The 23,366-nt window shown below is 39.0% G+C and overlaps 1 protein-coding gene across 3 annotated transcripts in view; it reads right to left on the reverse strand.

Moving 5' to 3' along the window:
* LOC114626443 (contactin-associated protein like 5-1) overlaps nucleotides 1-23,366 on the reverse strand; it is an 867,232-nt gene that overhangs the window by 350,931 nt on the left and 492,935 nt on the right. For all 3 annotated transcript variants that reach the window (XM_028773852.1, XM_028773850.1, XM_028773851.1), the window contains exon 10: nucleotides 22,367-22,538. In XM_028773852.1, coding sequence (XP_028629685.1) covers nucleotides 22,367-22,538 — 172 coding nt within the window. The remainder of the gene's footprint in view (nucleotides 1-22,366; nucleotides 22,539-23,366) is intronic.

Raw genomic sequence — 23,366 nt, forward strand, 5'->3', positions numbered from 1 at the left:
GAGGGAGGGAGGGAAAGTGAGAGGGGAGAGAGAGATTCAGAAACTGGAGTAAGTTCGAGTTTTGAAATTCCATAACCCACCGCCAGTGATACACCTCCTCCAATAAGACCACATCTCCTAATATTTCCCCAAAATTTCAACTATCTGGTAACTAAGCATCCAAACATACAAGCTTATTGAGCCCATTCTCTTGCAAGTCACTGCAGTAGTCAACATGCTACTTGAGAACAGGAGCCTGAGGCATCCACTATAAAAATAGCTCTTCCAACTCATTAAAATTTGGAGAACGTTGATCTTTGGTCTTGATGGTTGCATGGGTTAGTCCATGCTGGCAAAGTAAGGCAATAAAGAATATAAAAAATCCCAAAACTTGTAGTAATATGGGTTCAGAGTTATCTCTAGGAAGGACTGACAAGTCACAGGCCCCTGCACTTAAAGAGGATGTAAAGAGGCAGGGCGGCGGTGGTGCAGGCCTTTAATCCCAGCACTTGGAAGGCAGAGACAAACGGATTTCTGAGTTTGAGGCCAGCCTGGTCTACAGAGTGAGTTCCAGGACAGCCAGAACTACACAGAGAAACCCAGTTTTGAAAAAAAAAAAAAAAAAGAGGATGTAAAGAACAATCATCAGTGATAGCCACCCGAGCTGGGCCAGCTCAAGTCCCCTAAACAGGATAGAGAGATGGAGGTTATTACAACAGGATATAAAGAAAGAAAGGTGGTGATGAACTCTAACTGGGTCACTCAAACCTGGCTTCCTCTCCAAGGGAGCTTGCATAGCTTGCTATTCCCCTTTTCTCTAGTGAACTTTTCAAATTTAATGGTCCTTAAACCCCTATACAGAGTATACATCTACTTCTAACAATTTGAGCTCTGAATAAAATCGGCTTCCAACAATGTGTACTGTGTCCCTGACAGTACCTAATAAGGATGAGACACACAAGAGGGGACAACACAGAGAGGAGAAATGCAAGTCTCATGCTTGCCAGAATCAGGATTTTCACTGCTTCGTATGTGTCCTCTTATCATGAAGATCTGTTTTCTTCCAATTTTTAAGCCTTTAGCTTTATTACCATGTATTTTCTGAATTATTCTCTTTTGAGAACACAAGAATCAGACTGATTCTGGTGTCTATACCACAGTAAACTCAAGATTACCCTGGAAACAGTGTCTGACTTAGGGTTTCTATTACTGTGACAAAATGCAAATTGGGAGGGGAAGACTTTATTTCAGCTTACAATTCTTATCCCATTACAGAGGGAAGTCAGGGCAAGAACTCACATAGGAGAGAAACCTGGAGAAAAGAGATGGTGCAGAAATCATGGAGGAGTATTACAGGTTTGTTATTCATGGCTTGTTCAGTCTGCTTTCTTATAGCACCTTGAATGGACCACAATCCCAGGTGTAGCATTGCCCACAGTGAATTACCTCCATCATACATCAATCATAAATCAAGTCAATGTATCATAGCATGGTATGATGAGGGCATTTCTTAATTGATGTATGTTTTTTACACAATTGACTGCATCCTATGTCAAGTAGACATAAATCTAGTCATGGTGAAGCATGGCCCAGTGGTTCAGCAGGCAAGAGAACTTGCCTGTCAACCACAAGAAGGTTTCTAAGTTTGAATCCCCAGCACCCAGTTAAAAATAAAGCTGATTATAAATACATGCACCTGTAACACTAGTACTGTTGGGGACCAAGACAGGAGGATTGTTGGAACCTGGTGGCTTCTAGCTTATTTCCAGAATCAATGATCGATCTTGTCTCAAGGGAATCAGATGTAGAGTGACAGAAAAGTACATATGACATAGAAGAGAAAAACAGATGCATTTGTTTTTAAGAGAAGGGAACAGGGAATACAGAGTCTAATCCTCTAATATATGAATATGTGTACAGGTGCTTATGTTCCTACACATACAAATATATAATATACACCAACATCCACACACATATACACACCACAATTTAGAGATGCTTCTACAAGTCTTCCCAGAGTCACCAACTGCAACACAAGAATGCACAATTTTCTATGATCATTATCTTTCACTTTCAAAAAGAATCCATCCATCATTTTAGCTTCAACATTCATTACCCACACCAGAAATTCAGTCTTTAATGGTTTATTAGTTGTATTTTTCCTCATTTGTAATGGAATGTCATGTGACCATTGTTAGCTGGGAGGGGTCTTCTCTCCTTTTCATTTAAAAATTTCCTCTCAGAGGCTATGAAAGTTAACTTCTTCTCATCCTGCCTGTCCTTTCTGTGGCTCAGGCCTCTGCTGCCTATCTCACTCACCAAGTGTTTTCCCTTGATCCCAAACACTGGCTGGAATCTGTATCCAATTCACCATCACCATTATTAGGACCAGTGACTGTGGTTAATATATAACCTGTTGGTGTTAGTTACCTCAGCAACCTTGAGATGATAAATTCAGCTTTCTTCTATTATGTAATACTATCATATGTAAAACAAAGCCACTGTTTCTGCCATGCATTAACTGCACACTCAGTAGAGTGAACTTAGTAAAGTCGGTAACAGGAATTATCCTAACAGATCAATAAAACAACTTTTTAAGAGAGTATCATTATGTGCAGAAAAGTGAGTCTCAGAACTCAAGAGTCACTTGAGGATTTAGCATAGCAGAAACCAAGCAGACAACTTGTATCCTCCAAATGAACAGGTCAAAATCCCAAGTTCGACAACACTGGAAGGAAGAAAGATGAGAAAAGAGGGAAAAAAGATGCATTTGTTTTTAAGAGAAGGGAACAGGGAATCCAGAGTCTACCTACAGCCCCCAGTTTCCTTCATTGCAGCCTTTGTGACAAGAGGGAAAGCCAAGGTTGCTTGGTCTGTATGATGATTTATGAAATCTAGAGCATGGTTTTGAGAAACATACCGAAAAGCAGTTTCATCTAGAGAAAGGCTTTGTAGCTGCATTAGTCATTTCCTTCCACAAGTGGCCATTACAAACCACTTGACAAATTCTGCTAAGAGAGGAGGGTTTATTTGGTCTCAGTTTAAGGGAGCAATCAATTATAGCAGGGGAAGTACAGCAATATGTGGAAGCAGCAGGTCATAACAGCATCTGCAGTCAGAAAGCAGACTGATACATGATACTGAACAGTTCCTTTCTACTTCTTAACTCCAGGACACACTCTGCGTGCTAGTGCTGACCATATCTAAGACAGGTACTCCTTGATTAGCTTAATCTTGAAAGTTGCTCACAGACATGCTCACATGTTTGTTTCCTACATGAATTTAGATGCTACCTTATTTAAAATCATTATATTATATAATCATATAATTAACCATTATAGTGATCAGATGTGTTTACAAAGTTGAAGACTGCTTCCAAAGACTTTTCATTTTACACTTTATAAGGATTTGAAATGTACATTATACAACACACACACACATACACACACACACATACACACACACACATCTTCCAGCAAAAAGAAATCATTTAACTTTTATTACATTGATATTTCTCAAACTTTTTTGTATAAATGAATATTTTTTTATAGATCAGGGATAGCATCAGGCAAAGCTGGGAAGGAATCTGGTTCCTAGCTACATAGGGAAAATATTTTTGATGAGCCAAAATGATGATGTGCTCAATAACTAATGTGTTTTAGCTGCTTACTCAGTATTTCTAAATGTCCCACCGACCTGCTAGGGTGTATGACTCAACACAAACCCAGTCTCAATCCCAAACAAACTTAATCTGAAAGTCTAGGATTTGAGTTTACCAAATTATAGATTTAAAAACAATTCCTAATTATTTTTAAACATTCTACTATATGGAATAAACAGACAAAATTTTAGGATTACTTTATGTATAAGATTAAAGTATATGGTAGTTATTACCTATGAACAGGCAAGCTAAGCTTTCATTTGTTCTAGTATAAAGGTTCAGGTGAGGGGATAGCGAGATGATTCAGTGAGCAAATTATAACACAAAGATTTCTAGAAATAGCTAAATGTGGCATCACTCACCTATAATTCTGGGGCTTAAAAGATACCTGGGGTTTTCAGATCACTAGTCTGTCCAATTAGGAGCACTGAAAGACACTGAAAGACACATTCACTGAAAGATACTGTCTTGAAAAATAAGGTAAGAGTAGTATGGCATATGCCAACCTCTAAACTACACAAAGAGAGAGAGAGAGAGAGAGAGAGAGAGAGAGAGAGAGAGATGCACACACCACCTGAAGCCACCAGGCTTTTTATGGAGACTCTATGAGTGGTATTTACCTCAGAACTCATCAACAAGTAACAATCACAACTCACAAGTCCTAAAATTCACCATTTATAGATTTATAGGAGCACCAATCACCAGCATTATGATCTGTGCAAACAAATATCACAAGATACAAGATTTGGATACAAAATTCACAGTATACAAGATGATTCTGAAAGTTATAATTTTATTGGGACTCAATATTTTCACTAAGAATGGTAATATGTTTTTCTCACTTTATGAAATTGTAAAATATTAAAAAGGCTGTAAATTAGACCTGAGGTCAGATTAAGGATAGTTCCAGAGTTTCTAAGTTGGATGTTAATCAAAGTTTTAACTTATTAAAACTGAATAAATTTTTAATAATCAGTTTCTTGTTTCAATAACCATATTTTAAGTTCATAATCATCACTAATGACTGCATTCACTTCTGCATAAAATAGAACACTTTCCTTGTAATAAAACACTCCAATGAATAGTTTAGTCAATATCTTTTAGTACTTGATACTTCAAAGCAAATATTAGATCGAAACCCTACCTATGGTTTGTATTAGTTACCCTCCCAGTTGCTGATAAAACACTATATTTAAGTTACATGAGGAAGGAAAGAGTTATCAGGTTTACAGTTCAAGAGGATGGATTCAACCATGGCAGAGAAGACAAGACAGCACGCAAAGAGTGTCTTACAGCAGAGCCTGGACTCGAGCTGGACACATTGCAACCACAGGAGTGTGAACATAAACAGATAGTGGCCTTGGCTATCAAATATCACGGGCCCTCTCCAGTGATCTACTTTGTCTAGCTGGCCATTGCCTCGCAAAATATCACAGAAGCCTTATGAACAGGTGAGGAACCAGTGTTCAAACACATGTGCTTGTGTGGAACAGTTTCCATTCAAATCACAAGAGAGATTTTCATCTACTCTGCCCCAGTATAGGAATACAGATGTGTGCAACTGATCCTGTCCTACTGTCTCTTATTTGATATTTTTATTGAGAATAAGCTGCCATTATTTCAAACATCCATTATAAGCAAGGTTTTGGTTTAGATCCTTGGCCCAAGCATCTCTATGCATGTGCTTTTCTTTATTCATGTCTAGCTTATAAGCCTTTTTATGTGACATGTCCTTCCTCTGACATTAGCATTTTTCCAGGCATAGCATAGCTTTGTATAGATTCTATCCTGTATCACCCAGATGATTCATAAAGACCCATTCAGTGTGTAGCTTGACTTCCAAGGGAAACATTTTAGAAGTTTTAAAGAATCTCAGGAATCTGTTAAATTTCTAATGAAAATATTTGCTATCTATGTATTTTGATAAAGCCATTTAACACCTATCAATGTTAGTTTCCTCCCTTGTAAAATGAGAAGAGTTTATGTTTATATTTCAATACAATATCTCAAAGATTTGGGCCATATAGTTAGTAGATAATAGGCTGTATGTAGCACTGACTCTGTCCTATCATTTTATTTTACTATATTTAAGTGCTGTAACTTTGACCAAAACCAGAAAAATAAGAAAAAAAAAAAAGACTTCGAAGAGGATAAAAAACACCCATCTCATATTCTTTTGTCATTATTTTTCATCCTTTTTAATGGGATTTTATGGACTAGGGATATATACTTGTCAGTTAAGTACTTGCTAAGAAGCCATGAGGATCCTCAAAACTAGTGTAAAATTTTCACATGGTGGCATGCATATGTAATTATATCACTGAAGAAGAGACAGTAGGATCCCTGGAGCTTCCTAGGCAGACAATATAGTGAAACTAGTAAGCTATAAATAAGTTTAATAAGAGATCCTGTCTCAAAAGAGTAAGGAAGAAAAAGCACCGAGAAAGACAGTTTGAGTTGACCTTGGGCCTACACATATATGCACATACATGTGCACACATACCTAGATAGACAGACAAGACAGACAGACAGACAGTCAGACAGATAGACACACACACATACACACATACACCAAATACACACCAGCTGCTAAACCACGTTTGGTAAACATTAGAAGCAATTTTTCAGACCAGAAAAATGGTGGAGTCTGACATAGCCAACAAATAAATGAATAACAGAGGTACTTTTGACAAAGATGAGAAAAAAGTTTGTATAATTCTACTCTTGCTTTATGGGCTGAAGAAAAATTTGTATTCTTTGGTAATTCCACTTTCAGATAAAAGCAGACAGGGGCACAAACCTGTTAGCACCCTTCAGGTCCACTGCTTGTGCCCCCAGGCAAACAGAGCCAACTTCACAGCTGCCAATCTGACATCTAGGAGCTGCATGGATTTTCAATGTACTCTCATTATGGGAAGACCAGTCACATCCTTAACATTTGCTACAAGCACTGTCTGTTTCTTTTTTATCTCCTCAGCTGTCTTCTCTCCACACTCCAGACATGTCCCATTTATTTTCTTAAAGCATGAGATTGTAATAAGGATATAATGCTAGTGTGCTTCATAACAATATATTATTTATAGATTACATTGTTCAGATACTTTGCTGTGGCTTGTTTGTCTAATTTTATGATCACCTTGCTAAACAAAAACATTCTCACTAGGCTAGCTAGTATTTACAGAATACTGATAGCTGGCACTAGTAGCACTTTTATTAGGTATTCTTAGTTTTCAAGTGGAGAAAAATCTTGCACTAACTATGTAGGCTATTTTCAAGATGAGAAAGAGGCGAAAGGATGAATTCCTAACTCTTAGAAGACATGTCCTCATTTATTTGTGTTGAGTATGTATCACAGGAAAGCTTATCACAGACTCTGGCTCAAGCTGTGAGAATGTGCCATTATCCTTGCAATCCACTTTAATTCTAGCATGCTGTAGATGTATGGGAATTATTTACTAGCAATGAAACTTTAGTTATGTGTGTTGCTTTCCTTACTATGTGTTCAAAACTGGGCCAACTGGTTGTCCTCCCTCCCTCCCTCAGTGTGAAAATTTTTAGGTGGATACTAATTGTTTCGAGGTTTATTCTTTTTTTTTTCTTTTTTTTTTATTGGATGATTTATTTACATTTCCTATGTTGTCCCCTTACCCCATCCCCCACCACCCCCTCGGAACCCCCAATCCCCTCGCCCCTCCTCCTTCTTCTCTGTGGATGTAACCTCTATCTACACCCCCCCCACTCCCACCTCCCCACCCTCAAAATTCCCACCCCCTGGGGCATCCAGCCTCCATGAGGTCAAGGTTCTCTTCTTCCACCTATGCCCAGCAGGGCCCTCCACTTTTACATATTCAGCTGAAGCCCTGGATCCCCCCCTAAGTGCTCCCAGGCTGGTGGTTTAGACCCTGGGAGCTGTGGTTGGTTGGTATTGTTGCTCTCCTCATGGTGCCACAAACCCTTTCAGCTCCTTCAGTCTTCACTCTAACTCCTCTATTGAGAACCCCATGATCAGTTCAATGGCTAGTTGTGAGCATCTGCCTCTGAGTAAATACTCTATCCAGCACCAAAGGATCATGTTTACTTGTGCAATATTTGTGTTCATCTCCAACCACCAAAAGTAAATGCTGTTAAAGTCAAAAGTGTTCAAATTATGATGTATGTCAAAGGATCTGCACTCAGCAGAACAAAAGCAATATTTGACATCAAGAACTCTCTAAAATAGAGTACAAGTAATTATTACAGCTGGACACTAAATGACACTTAATCAAACAAGGAAAATGCTGGGTTCTCAAGGATACCACTGCATTTGGCACATTTAAGAGGGTTCTGGGACTCTAATTCAGGTCTCAGGATTATACTGGCAAGCATTTTGCTGACTGAACTCCTCCATATCTCCATTTACAGGAACAATAATACACATAACATCTTATTCTTGGAGCCTCTTCTTATGTGTCACTGCTTAATTGTGTTGAGTGCATATTAGAAGAAAATACAGCACGGACTCTAGCTCAAACTCTGAGAATGTGTTGCTCTTTTCTATCACTTGACTTCCAGTGGTTCTGAGATACTGGAAGTGTTGGGGGCTATTATTATCAAATAATTACTATTATTTAATAATATGTGTTAAGTAATGATAATTATTATGCTATTATTTAATGATAATAATTAAATAATATTATTAAATATTACTGAAAATTAATAGTAATTTGTGCTAATCTCCTTACTACTTGTTCAAACCACTTACAACCGGTTTTCATCCTCTCTCTGCCAGTATGAAAGTCCTCATACACACACTACAGAGTTTTAGCTTAACTTATGCAAGCCTTGTGACTGGAGTGGCTTTTACAATGTGTATTCCTTCTGTCATTTCCATACACTTGAGACTCACCAAATTGCCAGCTGAAATATCCAACCTGTACTCTTGTGTTGACTTTGAACATAAAAGCCCATTTATTTTTCATGTTTTGTAAATTTAACTGTAAAGTATGTGAGAGTAGGGACTAACAACCAGAAGGCTTTAACCATTGTAGCCAGTAAAGTATTTCACGAGGAGAGTGAAAAAGAAGTAGAGAACACTAGTCAGACATAGGAGCTCTGTGTGTACTCAGAATTTGACAAAACATAGTACACAAGTAACCTAATACCTGCCAAAACCAACATAAGGATAACAGGGTATATTTTGGATCACTGTTTGAGGGTACAGATCACCATAATGAGGTAGGCATATCAGCAAGTGTATATGATAGGTGGTCACATTTAATGTGAAGTCAGGTTGAAATGGATGAAAACTAGTGCTCCAGTCACTGTCTCCTTTTTCATTCAGTACATGACTCTCATCAATGGGATAGTGGTACTCCCATTCATAAGGAGTCCTTCTGTCTCAGCTAACTCAATTCAGAAATTCTCTTACAGACATGCTGAGAGCTTTTCTTTTAGATATCTTTAGATTCTATCAAGTTGGCAATTATTAGGACACATAGAATGTTTAGTTTTAGCTGAAGTGCTCATTGTAATTTAAAAAAAGAAAGAAGACCAGAGCTCTACACCTAAGCCCCTCAGGCTCAAAGAAGACCAAACACCCAGGTAGAACACAGTGAAGTGCCCTCCACCAGACTTACTCAGTCTCAGAAGTTCATTGATAGTGATTGATGGTGACTTCTGTAGAAGTTAGGCCTTCCTCCCAGCCTCATGCTCCCACAAAGAAGATTTGGACTCAAAATATATTTATAAATACCTTGGCCATATAGCTAGGCTTTTCTCTCCCTAGAATTATAACTTATTCTGTTTATTTTCATCTAAATTTTGTCATATGGCTGGTTATCTGCAGTCATGTACCATGAGTCCATTTTCTCACATCTTCCCAGGATCTTCCCACATTTTCCCTGGCTCTCTCCCCAAACTCTTTCTCCCTCCTAGACTTCCTACATTTCACTTTCTGACTAAGCCATAGGCAGTAGGCTTTTTAATTGACAGGTGATGCATCCATACAACACACAAGATATTTTCTCTACAGACATCTGAACAACAGTTTCTAGAGTTCGGAGAGTGATATCTACATCTGCTCTTCCTGACTTTCATATGCTCTGGCCCTCATCTCACGTTATCTTCTAATGCTCATGTGTTTATATCATGTTGCCTGTCCAATTTGGAAACAGAGGATTGTTTCCATAATTATTTGGTTAAATTCTGTTTCTTAACAAGGCATAATGACTCATGCCTAAAATCATAGAATTTTGTAGGCTAAGGTCAAATTATTACTATGAATTTAATTCCAGTCCTACCTTAACTAGAGAGTGACATGTGGACCAGCCTTTACAAATCATGAGATTGCTTCTCAAAAGGAAAGGGGAGGAAGAGGAAGAGAACGTGGATAAGGAGAAAATGAGGAAGAGATGAAAAAGAAGAAATAATGAAAATATTTATAACCACCATCATATCTGAAGTTCTTGACTGTCCACCAATCAACAATCAGCTATGTTCTCAGCTATTTCCAAGGCACAAGCATGATCAGGTTTTTCTTTCTTTCTTTTTTTTGTCCTTGAGGAGTTCCAGATGGAGTGCCCATACTGAAGTTTCTGACTCTTCCTACATAGAACAGTTATTCCTGGCTAATTATAAAGTTCTTCTCTCCCACAATCATCTCTGAGAACTAGGTAAGGCCAAGACACCCCCAGAAAATCTTAGATCCCAATGTGTTCTGAGTCTCAATATGTTCTTTACAAGTTGTGACAATAAGCAGCATGGGTTGGAAACCCTGTTCTTGCTGTTGTGTGCACACCTGGTTGAAGATATGTGTGAACATGTGTATTGAACATGTGGAGAATAGAGATCAGTGTTACAGGTCTTCTTCAATCATGCTATAAAATTTTTTGTTTTGGGACAAGTTTCCTCACTGAATCTGCAACCCATTAATTTAGAGAGACTAAATGGCCAGAGAGCCAGAAGGAGCCTCCTGTCTCTGCCTCCCCATCTTGGCCTCATAAGCACACCACTCTGCTCTACTTTTATGTGGGTACTGTATTCCAAACAGTCCTTATGCTTTAGCAACAACCACTTAACCAACAGAATGGTTTTCCCAGCTCCTACAGTGTGTGATTTCTGATGCATCATGTAAACACATCACTTTTTTGCTTCACAATCCTGTCAAAGAGTGTGGGGTTCCTGTTCTCCACAGATTAGAGTGAGCAACATGTAGAAGCAGGGCAATAAATCGCCTCCAACAGAGATTTTGCTGCATAACTAGGTTCTACCACATGTTGGCTACATGGCCTTGGGAAAGATGATTTACTGCTCTGTGCCACAAACACGTTATTAGAAACTATAGTTATTGATGACCTCTACTATAGTTAGGAACACACACACACACACACACAGAGTTCTCCTGACTCATAGTATTATTTAAAGATTAGTTACTAATTTGACTTAGACTTTTGACTAAGACTAACTTGATTGCAGACATTTTGTTGTGCTGGCTAGTTCTTCTCTTCCTCTGGCCTTGACTTACATTCACTGTGAGGCACTGCCATTACCTGGTAGAACCTTTTGATCATGAAAACAGATATTCAAATGCTTCTCATCTTCTCAGTCTGACCTTATCCCATCGACAACAAGTGCCATATCTATGCTCCTTTTTTTTAAAATTTTTTCATACAATTTATTTTCTTTAAATTTTTTCATTGGATGTTTTATTTACATTTCATATGTTGTCCCCTTACCCCATCCCCCACTCACCCAGGAACCCCAAATACCCTCACCCCTCCTCCTTCTTCTCTGTGGATGTAACCTCTATCTATTCCCCCACTCCCAACTCCCCACCCTCAAAATTCCCAACCCCTGGGCCGTCCAGCCTTCATGAGGTCAAGGTTCTCTTCTTCCACCTTTGCCAAGCAGGGCCCTCCACTCTTACACATTTAGCTAAAGCCCTGGATCCCTCCCTACGTGCTCCCAGGCTGGTGGTTTAGACCCTGGGAGCTCTGGTTGGTTGGTATTGTTGCTCTGCTCATGGTGCTGCAAATCCTTTCAGCTCCTTCAGTCTTCACTCTAACTCCTACATTGAGAACCCCATTATCAGTTCAATGGCTAGTTGTGAGCATCTGCCTCTGAATATGTCAGACTCTTGAAGACCTCTGAGGAGACATTTATATCAGGCTCTTATCAGCATGCACTTCCTGACTTCCACATCAGCATCTACCTTTGGTGACTGTACATGGGATAGATACTCAGGTGAAGTGGTATTCAGACAGCCCCTCCTTCAGTTTCTGTCCCTCACTTTGTCTCCATATTTGCTTCCTTGAGTATTTTGTTGCTCCTTCTAAGAAGGACCGAATCACCCCCACTTGGTCTTCCTTCTTTATGAGCTTCATGTGGCCTGTGAGTTGCATCTTGGGCATTTCAAGGTTCTGGGCTAATATCCAATAATCAGTGAGTGAATACCATGTATGTTCTTTTGTGATTGGCTTACCTCACTTAGGAAAATTTCTAGTTCCATCCATTTACCTAGGAACCTCTCGAATTCATTGTTATTAATAGCTGAGTAATACTCCATTGTGTACATATACCACAATTTTTGAATCCATTCCTCAGTTGAAGGACATCTGGGTTCTTTCCAGCTCCTGGCTATTATAAATAAGGCTGCTATGAACATAGTTGAGCATATGTCCTTGTTATATGTTAGAGAATCTTCTGGGTATATGCCTAGGAGTGGTATAGCTGGATCCTCAGGTAATGCTATGTCCAATTTTCTGAGGAACAGCCACACTGATTTCCAAAGTGGTTGCACCATCTTGCAGTCCCACCAACAATGGGGGAGTGTTCCTCTTTCTCCACACCCTTGCCAGCATCTACTATCACCTGAGTTTTTAATCTTAGCTATTCTGACTGGTATGAGGTGGAATCTCAGGGTTGTTTTGATTTGCATTTCCCTGAGGACTAAGGATGCTGAACATTTCTTTAGGTGCTTCTCGGCCATTCAAGTTTACTCAGTTGAAAATTCTTTGTTAAGCTCTATACCTCATTTTTTAATAGGGTAATTTGGTTGTCTGGAGTCTAATTTCTTGAGTTCTTTGTATATATTGGATATTAGCCCTCTACCAGATGTAGGATTGGTAAAGATCTTTTCCCAATTTGTTGGTTGTCGTTTTGTCCTATTGACCGTGTCCTTTGCCTTACAGAAACTTTGCAATTTTATGAAGTCCCATTTGTCAATTCTTGATCTTAGAGCATATGCCATTGGAGTTCTGTTTAGGAACTTTTCCCCTGTGCCCAGTATTCGAGGCTATTCCCCACCTTCTCTTCTATTAGTTTCAGTGTATCTGGTTTTATGTGGAGGTTGTTTATCCACTTACACTTGAGCATTGTACAAGGGGATAAGTATGGATCAATTTCCATTCTTCTACATGTTGTCCTCCAGTTGAACCAGCACCATTTGTTGAAAATGCTGTCCTTTTTCCACTGGACAGTTTTAGCTCCTTTGTCAAAGATCAAGTGACCATAGGAGTGTGGGTTCATTTCTGGGTCTTCAATTCTATTCCATTGATCTTCCTGCCTGTCTCTGTACCAATACCAAGTAGTTTTTATCACTATTGCTCTGTAGTACAGCTTGTGGTAAGGGCTGATGATTCCTCCAGAAGTTCTTTTATTGTTGAGAATAGTTTTCGCTATCCTGGGTATTTTGTTATTCCAAATGAATTTAGAATTTCCTTTTCTAACTTTGTGAAGAATTGAGTTGGGATTTTAATGGGGATTGCATTGAATCTGTAGATTGCTTTTGGCAAGATGGCCATTTTTATTATATTAATCCTACCAATCCATGAGCATGGGAGATCTTTCCATCTTCTGTGATCTTCTTCGATTTCTTTCTCCAGGGACTTGAAGTTCTTGTCATACAGGTCTTTCACTTGCTTGGTTAGATTCTCACCAAGGTATTTTATATTATTTGCAAATATTGTGAAAGGTGTCATTTCCCTAATTTCTTTTTCAGTCTGTTTATTTTTCATGTAGAGGAAGGCTACTGATTTGTTTGAGGTGATTTTATAACCAGCCACTTTGCTGAAGTTGTTTATCAGGTTTAGGAGTTCTCTGGTTGAAGTTTGGGGGTCACTTAAGTATACTATCATATCATCTGCAAATAGCGATATTTTGACTTCTTCCTTTCCTATTTGTATCCCTTTGACTTCTTTTTGTTGTCTAATTGCTCTGGCTAGGACTTCCAGTACTATATTGAATAGGTAGGGGGAGAGTGGGCAGCCTTGTCTAGTCCCTGATCTTAGTGGGATTGCTTCAAGTTTCTCTCCATTTAGCTTGATGTTGGCTACTGGTTTGCTGTAAATTGCTTTTACTATGTTTAGGTAGGGGCCTTGAATTCCTGATCTTTCCAAGACTTTTATCATGAAGGGATGTTGAATTTTGTCAAATGCTTTCTCAGCATCTAGTGAGATGATCATGTGTGTGTGTTTTTTTTTTTTTTGAGTTTGTTTATATAGTGGATTACATTGATGGATTTCCGAATATTGAACCATCCCTGCATTCAAGGGCTAAAACCTACTTGATCATGATGGATGATTGTTTTGATGTGGTCTTGGATTCGGTTTGCTAGAATTTTATTGAGTATTTTTGCATCAATGTTCATAAGTAAGATTGGTCTGAAGTTCTCTTTCTTTGTCGGGTCTTTGTGGGGTTTGGGTATGAGTGTAATTGTAGCTTCATAGAACGAATTGGGTAGTGTTCCTTCTGTTTCTATTTTGTGGAATAGTTTGAAGAGAATTGGTATTAGGTCTTCCTTGAAGGTCTGATAGAATTCAGCACTAAAACCATCTGGTCCTGGCTTTTTTTAGTGGGGAGACTTTTAATGACTGCTGCTATTTCCTGAGGGGTTGTGGGACTATTTAGATGGTTTATCTGCTCCTGGCTTAACTTTGGTACCTGATATCTGTCTAGGAAATTGGCCATTTCATCCAGGTTTTCCAGTTTTGTTGAGTATAGGCCTTTGTAGTAGGATCTGATGATTTTTAAAATTTCTTCAGTTTCTGTTGTTATGTTTCCCTTTTCAGTTCTGATTTTATTAATTTGGATACTGTCTCTGTGCCCTCTGGTTAATCTGGCTAACGGTTTATCTACCTTGTTGATTATCTCAAAGAACCAGCTCCTGGTTTTATTGATATTTTGTATTGTTCTTTCTGTTTCTATTTGGTTGATTTCAGCCCTGAGTTTGATTATTTACTGCCCTCTACTCCTCCTGGGTGTATTTGCTTTTTCTTTGTTCTAGAGCTTTTAGTTGTGCAGTCAAGTTGTTAGTGTGTGCTCTCTCCAGTTTCTTTTTGTAGGCACTTAGAGCTATGAGTTTTCCTCTTATCACTGCCTTCATGGAGTCCCACAACTTTTGGTATGATGTGTCCTCATTTTCATTGAATTCTAAAAAGTCTTTAATTTCTTTCTTTATTTCTTCCTTGACCAAGTCATCATTGAGTAGAGAGTTGTTCTTTTTCCATGTGCACATGGGTTTTCCATTGGTTTTGTCATTATTAAAGACCAGTCTTAGTCCGTGGTGATCTGATAAGATGCAAGGGATTATTTCAATCTTTTTGTATCTTTAGAGGCTTGTTTTGTGACCAATTATATGGTCTATTTTGGAGAAAGTACCATGAGGTGCTGAGAAAATGGTATATTCTTTTGTTTTAGGTGAAATGTTCTATAGATGTGTGTTAAGTCCATTTGGTTCATAGCTTCTGTTAATGTCAAAGTGTCTAGGTTTAGTTTCTGTTTCCATGATCTGTCCATTGCTGAAAGTGGGGTGTTGAAATTCCCCACTATTATTGTGTGAGATGTAATGTGTGTTTTGAGCTTTAGTAAAGTTTCTTTTATGTATGTAGGTGCCCTTGCATTTGGAGTATAGATGTTCAGAATTGAGAGTTCTCTTTGGTAGATTTTTCCTTTGATCAATATGAAGTGTCCTTCCTTATCTTTTTTGATTACTTTTGGTTCAAAGTCGATTTTATTTGATATTAGAATGGCTACTCCAGCTTGTTTCCTGGGACCATTGGCTTGGAAAATTGTTTTCCACCCTTTTATTCTGAGGTAGTATCTCTATTTGTCACTGAGGTGCGTTTCTTGTATGCAGCAAAATTCTGGGTCACGTTTGTGTATCCAGTCTGATAGTCTTCGTCTTTTTATTGGGGAATTGAGTCCATTGATGTTAAGAGATATTAAGGAAAAGTGATTGTGGCTTCCTGTTATTTTTTTATTAGAGGTATAATTATGTTTGTACAGCTATCTTGTTTTGGGGTCATTGGAAGATTACTTCCTTGCTTTTTCTAGGTTGTAGTTTCCCTCCTTGTGTTGGCGTTTTCCATCAATTATCCTTTGAAGTGCTGGGTTTGTGGGAAGATATTGGGCAAATTTGGTTTTGTCATGGAATATCTTGGTTTCACCATCTATAGTGATTGAGAGTTTTGCTGGGTATAGTAGTCTGGGCTGGCAAATGTGTTCTCTTAAGCTCTGTATGATGTCAGTCCAGGCTCTTCTGGCTTTTATAGTCTCTGGTGAGAAGTCTGGTGTAATTCTTATAGGTCTGCCTTTATATGTTACTTGACCTTTTTCCCTTACTGCTTTTAGTATTTTTTCTTTGTTTTGTGCATCTGATGTTTTGATTATTATGTGACGGGAGGTATTTCTTTTCTGGTCTAGTCTATTTGGTGTTCTGTAGGCTTCTTGTATGTTTATGGGCATCTTGTTCTTTAGGTTAGGTAAGTTTTTCTCAATAATTTTGTTGAAGATATTTACTAGCCCTTTAAGTTGGGAATCTTCATTCTTATCTATACCTATTATCCTTAGATTTGGTCTTCTCATTGTGTACTGGATTTCCTGGATGCTTTGAGTTAGGAGTTTTTGCATTTTGCATTTTCTTTGACAACTGTGTCAATATTTTCCACAGTATCTTCTGCATTTGAGATTCTCTCTTCTATCTCTTATATTCTGTTGGTGATGCTTGCGTCTATGACTCCTGATCTCTTTCTTAGGTTTTCTATCTCCATGGTTGTCTCCCTTTTAGCTTTCTTTATTGTTTCTATTTCCATTTTCAGATCCTGAATATTTTTGTTTAATTCCTTCTTTGTGTTTTCTTACATTTCTTTAAGGGATTTCTGTGATTCCTCTTTAAGGGCTTCTACCTGTTTACTTGTACTCTCCTGTATTTCTTTAAGGGAGTTACTTAATTCCTTCTTATAATCCTCTATCATCATCATGAGAAGTGATTTTCATTCTGAATCCTGCTTTTCAGGTGTGATGCGGTGTTCAGGGCTTGCTATATTGGGAGAACTTGGTACTGATGATGTCAAGAAACTTTGGTTTCTGTTGCTTATGTTCTTGTGCTTGCCTTTTGCCATCTGGTTAACTCTAGTATTACTTGCCCTCACTGTGTAAGACTGGAGTCTGTATTTCCAGTTATCTTGCTTGTTGCAGAGCTCCTCAGAGTCCAGATGTCTCTGTGGTCTTATGCTCCTAATCTCCTAGGTGGAAGAACTCCTGGGACTCAGGCCACCTCTTGGATCTGGAAATCCTTCTGCTCTGAGTGCAGTGGCTCCTCAATGACTCAGGATTCAGTATATCCACAGGACAGGAGCAGACCGACTCTGTGTCTGCCCCAGCCCAAAGGACTAGGCAAGGGTGGAAGGGAAGTGAAATTCTGGAGGGTTGGGATTTGGGTAGCTTCTGTGTCCTGAATGTCCCTGGCTCCCAGATATATCTCTGGGGCTTAGGGAGTGAGGTGGAGTTCTTACTGGCTCCTCTGAGTGCAGTGTCTCTTCTAGGATGACTCAGAATTCAGTATCTCCACAGGACAGGAGCAGACCAATTCTGTGTCTGCCCCAGCCCAAAGGACCAGGCAGGAGTGGAAGGGAAGTGAAATTCCGGAGGGGCGGTGTTTGGGTAGCTGCTGTGTCCTGAATGTCCCTGGCTTCCAGATGTATCTCTGGGGCTTAGGGAGTGAGATGGAGTTCTTACTGGCTGCTCTGAGTGCAGTGGCTCTTCTAGGATGACTTAGAATTCAGTATCTCCACAGGACAGGAGCAGATCGATTCTGTGTCTGCCCCAGCCCAAAGACCAGGCAGGGGCGGAAGGGCTCATCTATGCTCCTTAATCTCCCTCCCTAAACCCATCCCAAACTCCTCAGATGGGCTCCTTGTTTCCATCTTTCTTTGCTAGCTCTAGCCACCGAAGCCCTTACCCTTCTTTAGAACTTTAGCAAGAGACCATACACACCTCCATGGACTCAGGAATTGACAAACACTGGACTTGAATCTGATTCCTGTGATCACTAAATATGTGACCTTCAATGAGCAGTTGGCTAACTTTCCTAGCATTGGTGACCCAGAGGTCTTAAATGTGAGTATTCTTTAGACTCACCAGGAGAACGTTCTAAATTCCTTCTCACTCCCAGGTTGGCACCTGGGTATAACTAACTCCTTTAAAATTTACTTTGATTTTAGGTACTCATAGAGACCAGAAGAGGATGTCAGATCTACTGGATCTAGAGTAACACATGGTTATGAGCCCCCAGTGTGGGTGCTGGGAATGCACCTCTGATCCTCTTCCAGATCAACAAAGGCTCTTAACTGTTGGACCATCTCATAGCCCTTGAAATTTCATTTCTACCAAGTTGCACTGTACACTATGATACTGTACATCTTCCATACTTGAGCCACATGAGTTTTATAAAATTGTAGAGATAATGAAAGGAAGTAATATTCAAAAAATGTTTATTTAGTAACTACTACATAAAATTCAGTCTTTTCTTTTCCTCCATGAAACAGGACAAAATATGATACATTAAAAAGAAAAAGGCAGCAGAGTGATCCTGGTTTTATTTCAGTCTATTTCAAACATAAAGGGAGAATACCATATTGTAGCATTTCTCACTTAGAGAGAAGTGCTCAGATGGTGTGGGTATTGGCCTTACCATGGCTTTCCTAGCACCTGATATAAAGGCGTTCCATTTTAGAAAAGAGCTCAGACATATGTATTACCACACACACAGTCTTTTTATATTACCCACTATTTTTTAACACACTCCTACACATGGAATGGGATGTATCAAGACTCTATGGAGGTTATCCAACATAATGTTTTCCCATCTTCTGTGTTTGTAGCTATCCATGCTCAAGCTGAGAAGCTAAGAATCCTGACCAGAGAGTGAGACACATGTTTGCCTTAGAAGAAAAGAACCAGATATAGAAGGAAGAAATTGTGTTTATGACATATTTGGCTGTAGGAAAACTGAATGCACTGTATTTTGTATGTGTTCCATCCAGTGGAGTATATAAATTGTCAGCATTTAAAAAGGATTAAAAGGAAATATACTTAGGATACAATAGCAAAGCCCAGGAGCAATAAGCCCTGATTCCATAATTAGCTTTGCAGTCTTCATATAATGCCCATCTCTGGGACTGGGACTGGATTATATCCAAGGACCTCCCTCAAATTATATTGCTGTATGAGTGTAGTACACAGGGAATGAGACTTGTAGTACCCAAAATTTTCCTGGCATTCTGAAAAGCTGTGCAGAAATCAGTGACTGTCAGTCTTGATAAAATTTATTAGCAGTACTGGGGGAGGAGCGTGTACCATGGATGTATGCACACGTATGCAGATGCCTGTGAACAAGTGTAGAGCGGGAGGAGGATGTCAACTATCCTCCTGTATCATTCTCTACCTTATCCTTTGAGGCACATTCTTTTTCTTGAACCTGGAAGTAATTGTGGTTTTGTTATTTTTGCTGCTGCTGCTGTTCTAACTATGCTGGCAATAGAATAGCTCCAGGAAGCTTCCGTCTCTAGTTCCTATAGCACTAGGGTTACAGGTAGTCATGTGTTACCATGCCTTGTTTGTTACATTAATGTTGGGATCTTAACTCAGATCCCCATGTTTATAAAGAAAGCACTCTTAACCAGTGAGACATCTCTCTAGCCATAAAATGATGTTTCAAGGGCAGACATTAAATGGCTCATAGGAAACTAACCTTAGAAATTTGTAGACATCCTTTCACAAGGCCTGTAATGGCTCACTGAGAATCATCTTAAGATTTTGCTACTTTGTGCCTTTTTCCCTGAAGACTTCTATGGCCTTCCCATATTTGATATCTTTCCCAAATGACTAGCACTAAATTTGTAAGAGATATAGTTGGAAACAAAATAAGAAAATCCAGAATGTGTAGGTGGGCCCCACTTCACTGTGAAGGAGAAAAGGGACATATAATACAAGGATAGAAGTCTTAGTATCTGCTGTCAAAGAGAAGACTCTCAGGCCTCCATGGTCTTGTTAGCCAGGGGCCTAGGTCATCCCCTGCTGTGCCGAGCTGGCAGGTTCACACTAGCTGGCTAACACATTCATACATAAAAAATGGAACAAGCTTCCTGTTTGAAATAGGGAGGGAGCTCCAGAGACCCCTGTATCTACTTCCCCAAACACTGAGGTTTTTCTTACCATGCCTGATCTCTGACAAATTGCCCCTTTATTTATTATGCGTCTATACCACATATTTTCCCTCCTCACATCTCCTACTGTTACTAGTTTGCATGTACATGAACTTCCATTATAGCATTTATCTTTATTTAAAACTTAAAAGAAAACACAAAACTCAGGAAACACTTGCCTTTGTAACCCCTCACCCTGCCTCCCAGATTTCAAACAAAAGCAAATAAAATCAGTAAGAAAGTGACTGCAATTCAAGTGAAATATACCATTTACCAGGTAAAGCAAATACATTTCTTATTATGCAATAATACAAAATAATATATGTAATAAAATTACTCAAGATTACAATTACACAAAGTAAAGTACAGGGCTGATGGCAATGACTTTCTTGTAATCAAAAATAATGAAACCTTCCATGATTGTATGTTAAGATATCCCTGTATCGATCTGTAATACATAAAATCCTGCACCAGATGATGAATTTGAGAGTTTCTCCATTTCCACGAATATATACTTAGTATGGTGTCCATTTCCTGTAATAGCTTTGATTTGGAAACCTCTAAATTAACACATTTTAATGAAGCACACATTTTATTACCCACTTTCCCAGTTGTTCACATGGCAAAAAAGCACAAGTATCAAGAAATCTGTGTGATGTGTTGGGGATCCCATGTGCAATGGTATCAGAAATGCGTGCTAATGTTTCATCTAATTATAGGAGTCATTTCCATCATTAGCATAGATCACATTCTACACTGCTGATTCCCATGTTCTACAGTAAAGGCACCTGATGATTTTTCATCTCTCCTAGGCCTGGGAGAAATCACCATCTCCCTAACTCCCCTAGCTGCGGCAACATTTTCCTTAACTCATGTTTCTAGCCAAATCTGATGATGTTCCTTTTCAATTCTCACATAGAACATGAAACCAAAATCAGCGAGCACAAAAGCCTTCATTGTGATAATTCAGGTCCATATCCCTATCTATGTGAAAGCCATGTGCCTTCTCTGTATGACCTGGAAGCTGAAGCATGTCAACCAACCTAAGACAAGGTAGATTGAAAGACAAATCATCAATTACTTGCTTCTCAGGAAATACATGTTGCCAAAAAAAAAAAAAACCCTATCATGTGCTGTTAGTTATAAAATGCATCCTAGTTCTGGAGATTTTAAATGCAAAATCAAATTATTTTGGTTTGTTAACACTTACAAGCCATATTCTGTTTCTTGGCTATTCTGTGACAATATCTCCTATCAGCTTTTGTCTACTTTCAACTTAGATAGGCATGATTTCACCTCATCCTATAAGAAATAATTCAATCACCCATGCAAATTTTCTCCATTTCATTCCTCATTCTCACAGTGGTGTGAACTTACTAGTATCACATATCCTTACTGGTATACTTGTCACAAAGCAGAGTACATATCAGTTTATAGCAATGGCTAATTAGTAGCCAAAGACCTTTAATACCAACACATAGGTATCCACTTAACAAATTCTATTTACCCATATGCTCATTAATATCTCAAAAGGGATAAGTAGAATTAGAAGAATGAAGGAGGTATGTACTACAGAAGAAGCACATCAAAATATTGCTGTAACTCAGCATCCATTCTGTTTAACTTTTTGATATAAAATCTAGAACCTTCTACCATAAGAGGAGCCAAATCCCAAGAAAGAAGAAGCTAGAAACTGAGCATCACATTGGATCTCTGAGTTGTAGAATAAAAGTACTGGTTCTCAATGAGCTTAGTGTCTGGGCTATTTAGAATGAGAGAAACAGTGGATGGGGTTGGTAGCAGCTAGGACCAGCCATCCCCAGGTGAGGACATCCACAGTGATCACAGCCAAACTCTTAGCTGTAGATTTCCTGAAGTTTTTAACATTATGGGAAGGATACTCACAGCAAGCAAGGAATGAAATAGTTTAGGGAGAGCAATTTCTCCCTCTTTTATGCTTTACTCTTAACTTCAAAGTAATCAAATATTGTTTATGCATAAAATTTTAATCCTTTCACAAATTTGTATTTTGATTTAATTTGCATATTTCATTTACTGCAAGTCAATATGATGAGAGAGTCAACTAATTTAAACAGTTTTTTTTTTCTGGGCCTGAAATCCTTTCAGAAATATTTTCTATTAGGCAACTCAATTATATCTAATGTGGCTACTGTCTGCAGATTAGAATTTTGCTTACAGAAACTCATATTCAGAACAGTGAGAATGGGAAGGGGTGGAGGAACAGAGGAGACAAGACAATAATTACCTGTCTTTGATGCTACACAGATCAATGTGTAAATCACTAAAACTCCCCAGGGAACCTTGCTGAACTGAAATGAGGTCCTTGGGCTGGTTATCAATAAAGATGAGCCTCATGCAGCCTTGGAAAGCCTTAATGGGGTTTAAGCATTGGGAATCGGTGAGATTGTCGGGGCACCCTGTGGGACAGAGAGAAAAGATGAAGAGCACTGAAATGATAGGACATTGATTTGGCAACCTATTGATGGAAGACCTTGAGGTCTAATTATCTTGGGACTTTTTTCTTCATAGCAGAACATACTTTTGTTGTAAGTTGGAGCTCAGGAAGAGATGCAAAAATGATGCAAAATGGAGATGCTCAGTCACTATAAAGGAAAAAAGTGCCAAAGGGAACATCATTGGTATGACATCTACTTTAATCCCCATTGTGTGTGTGAACATGTGTATGTGTGTGCATGCGTGTGTGTGTGTGTGTGTGTGTGTGTATGCGTCTGTGCATGAGCACGTGCATGCATATACATGTGTTTGTCTCTTTGTGTGTGTGGTGCATGCCTAAAAATGCACTGTTTTATGTGGTTACATATAGAAGCCAAAGGTTAGAATCAAGACATCTTTCTCTGCCACTTCCATTTTATTCTTTGAGATAAGGTCTCTTTGTGAACCAGGAGTTTACCAATATACCTAGACTGACTGGTCATGAGGTCCAGGACTCTGCTTTCACCTATCACTTATCACTTTGTATGTCATGGCCACTTCATCCATATGGAAGTTTTATGACTTATATAGGCTGGGTTGTCAGTGACCCTCAGGAGCCTGCTTAACTCAGCCTCACCAGCACTGAAACTCAAGGAGCTCAACACCATGCCCAGTATTTTTTATGGGTACTGGGAATCCATCCTCATTTTCTCGTGCTTGCATGGCAAGCATTCTAACAACTGAGTCAGCTACACTCTCTCTTTCTCTCCCTCCCTCCCTCCCTCCCTCCCTCCCTCCCTCCCTCCCTCCCT

The sequence above is a fragment of the Grammomys surdaster genome, unplaced genomic scaffold, assembly GCF_004785775.1.
Source record: "Grammomys surdaster isolate TR1022 unplaced genomic scaffold, NIH_TR_1.0 235, whole genome shotgun sequence".
Taxonomy (NCBI): domain Eukaryota; kingdom Metazoa; phylum Chordata; class Mammalia; order Rodentia; family Muridae; genus Grammomys; species Grammomys surdaster.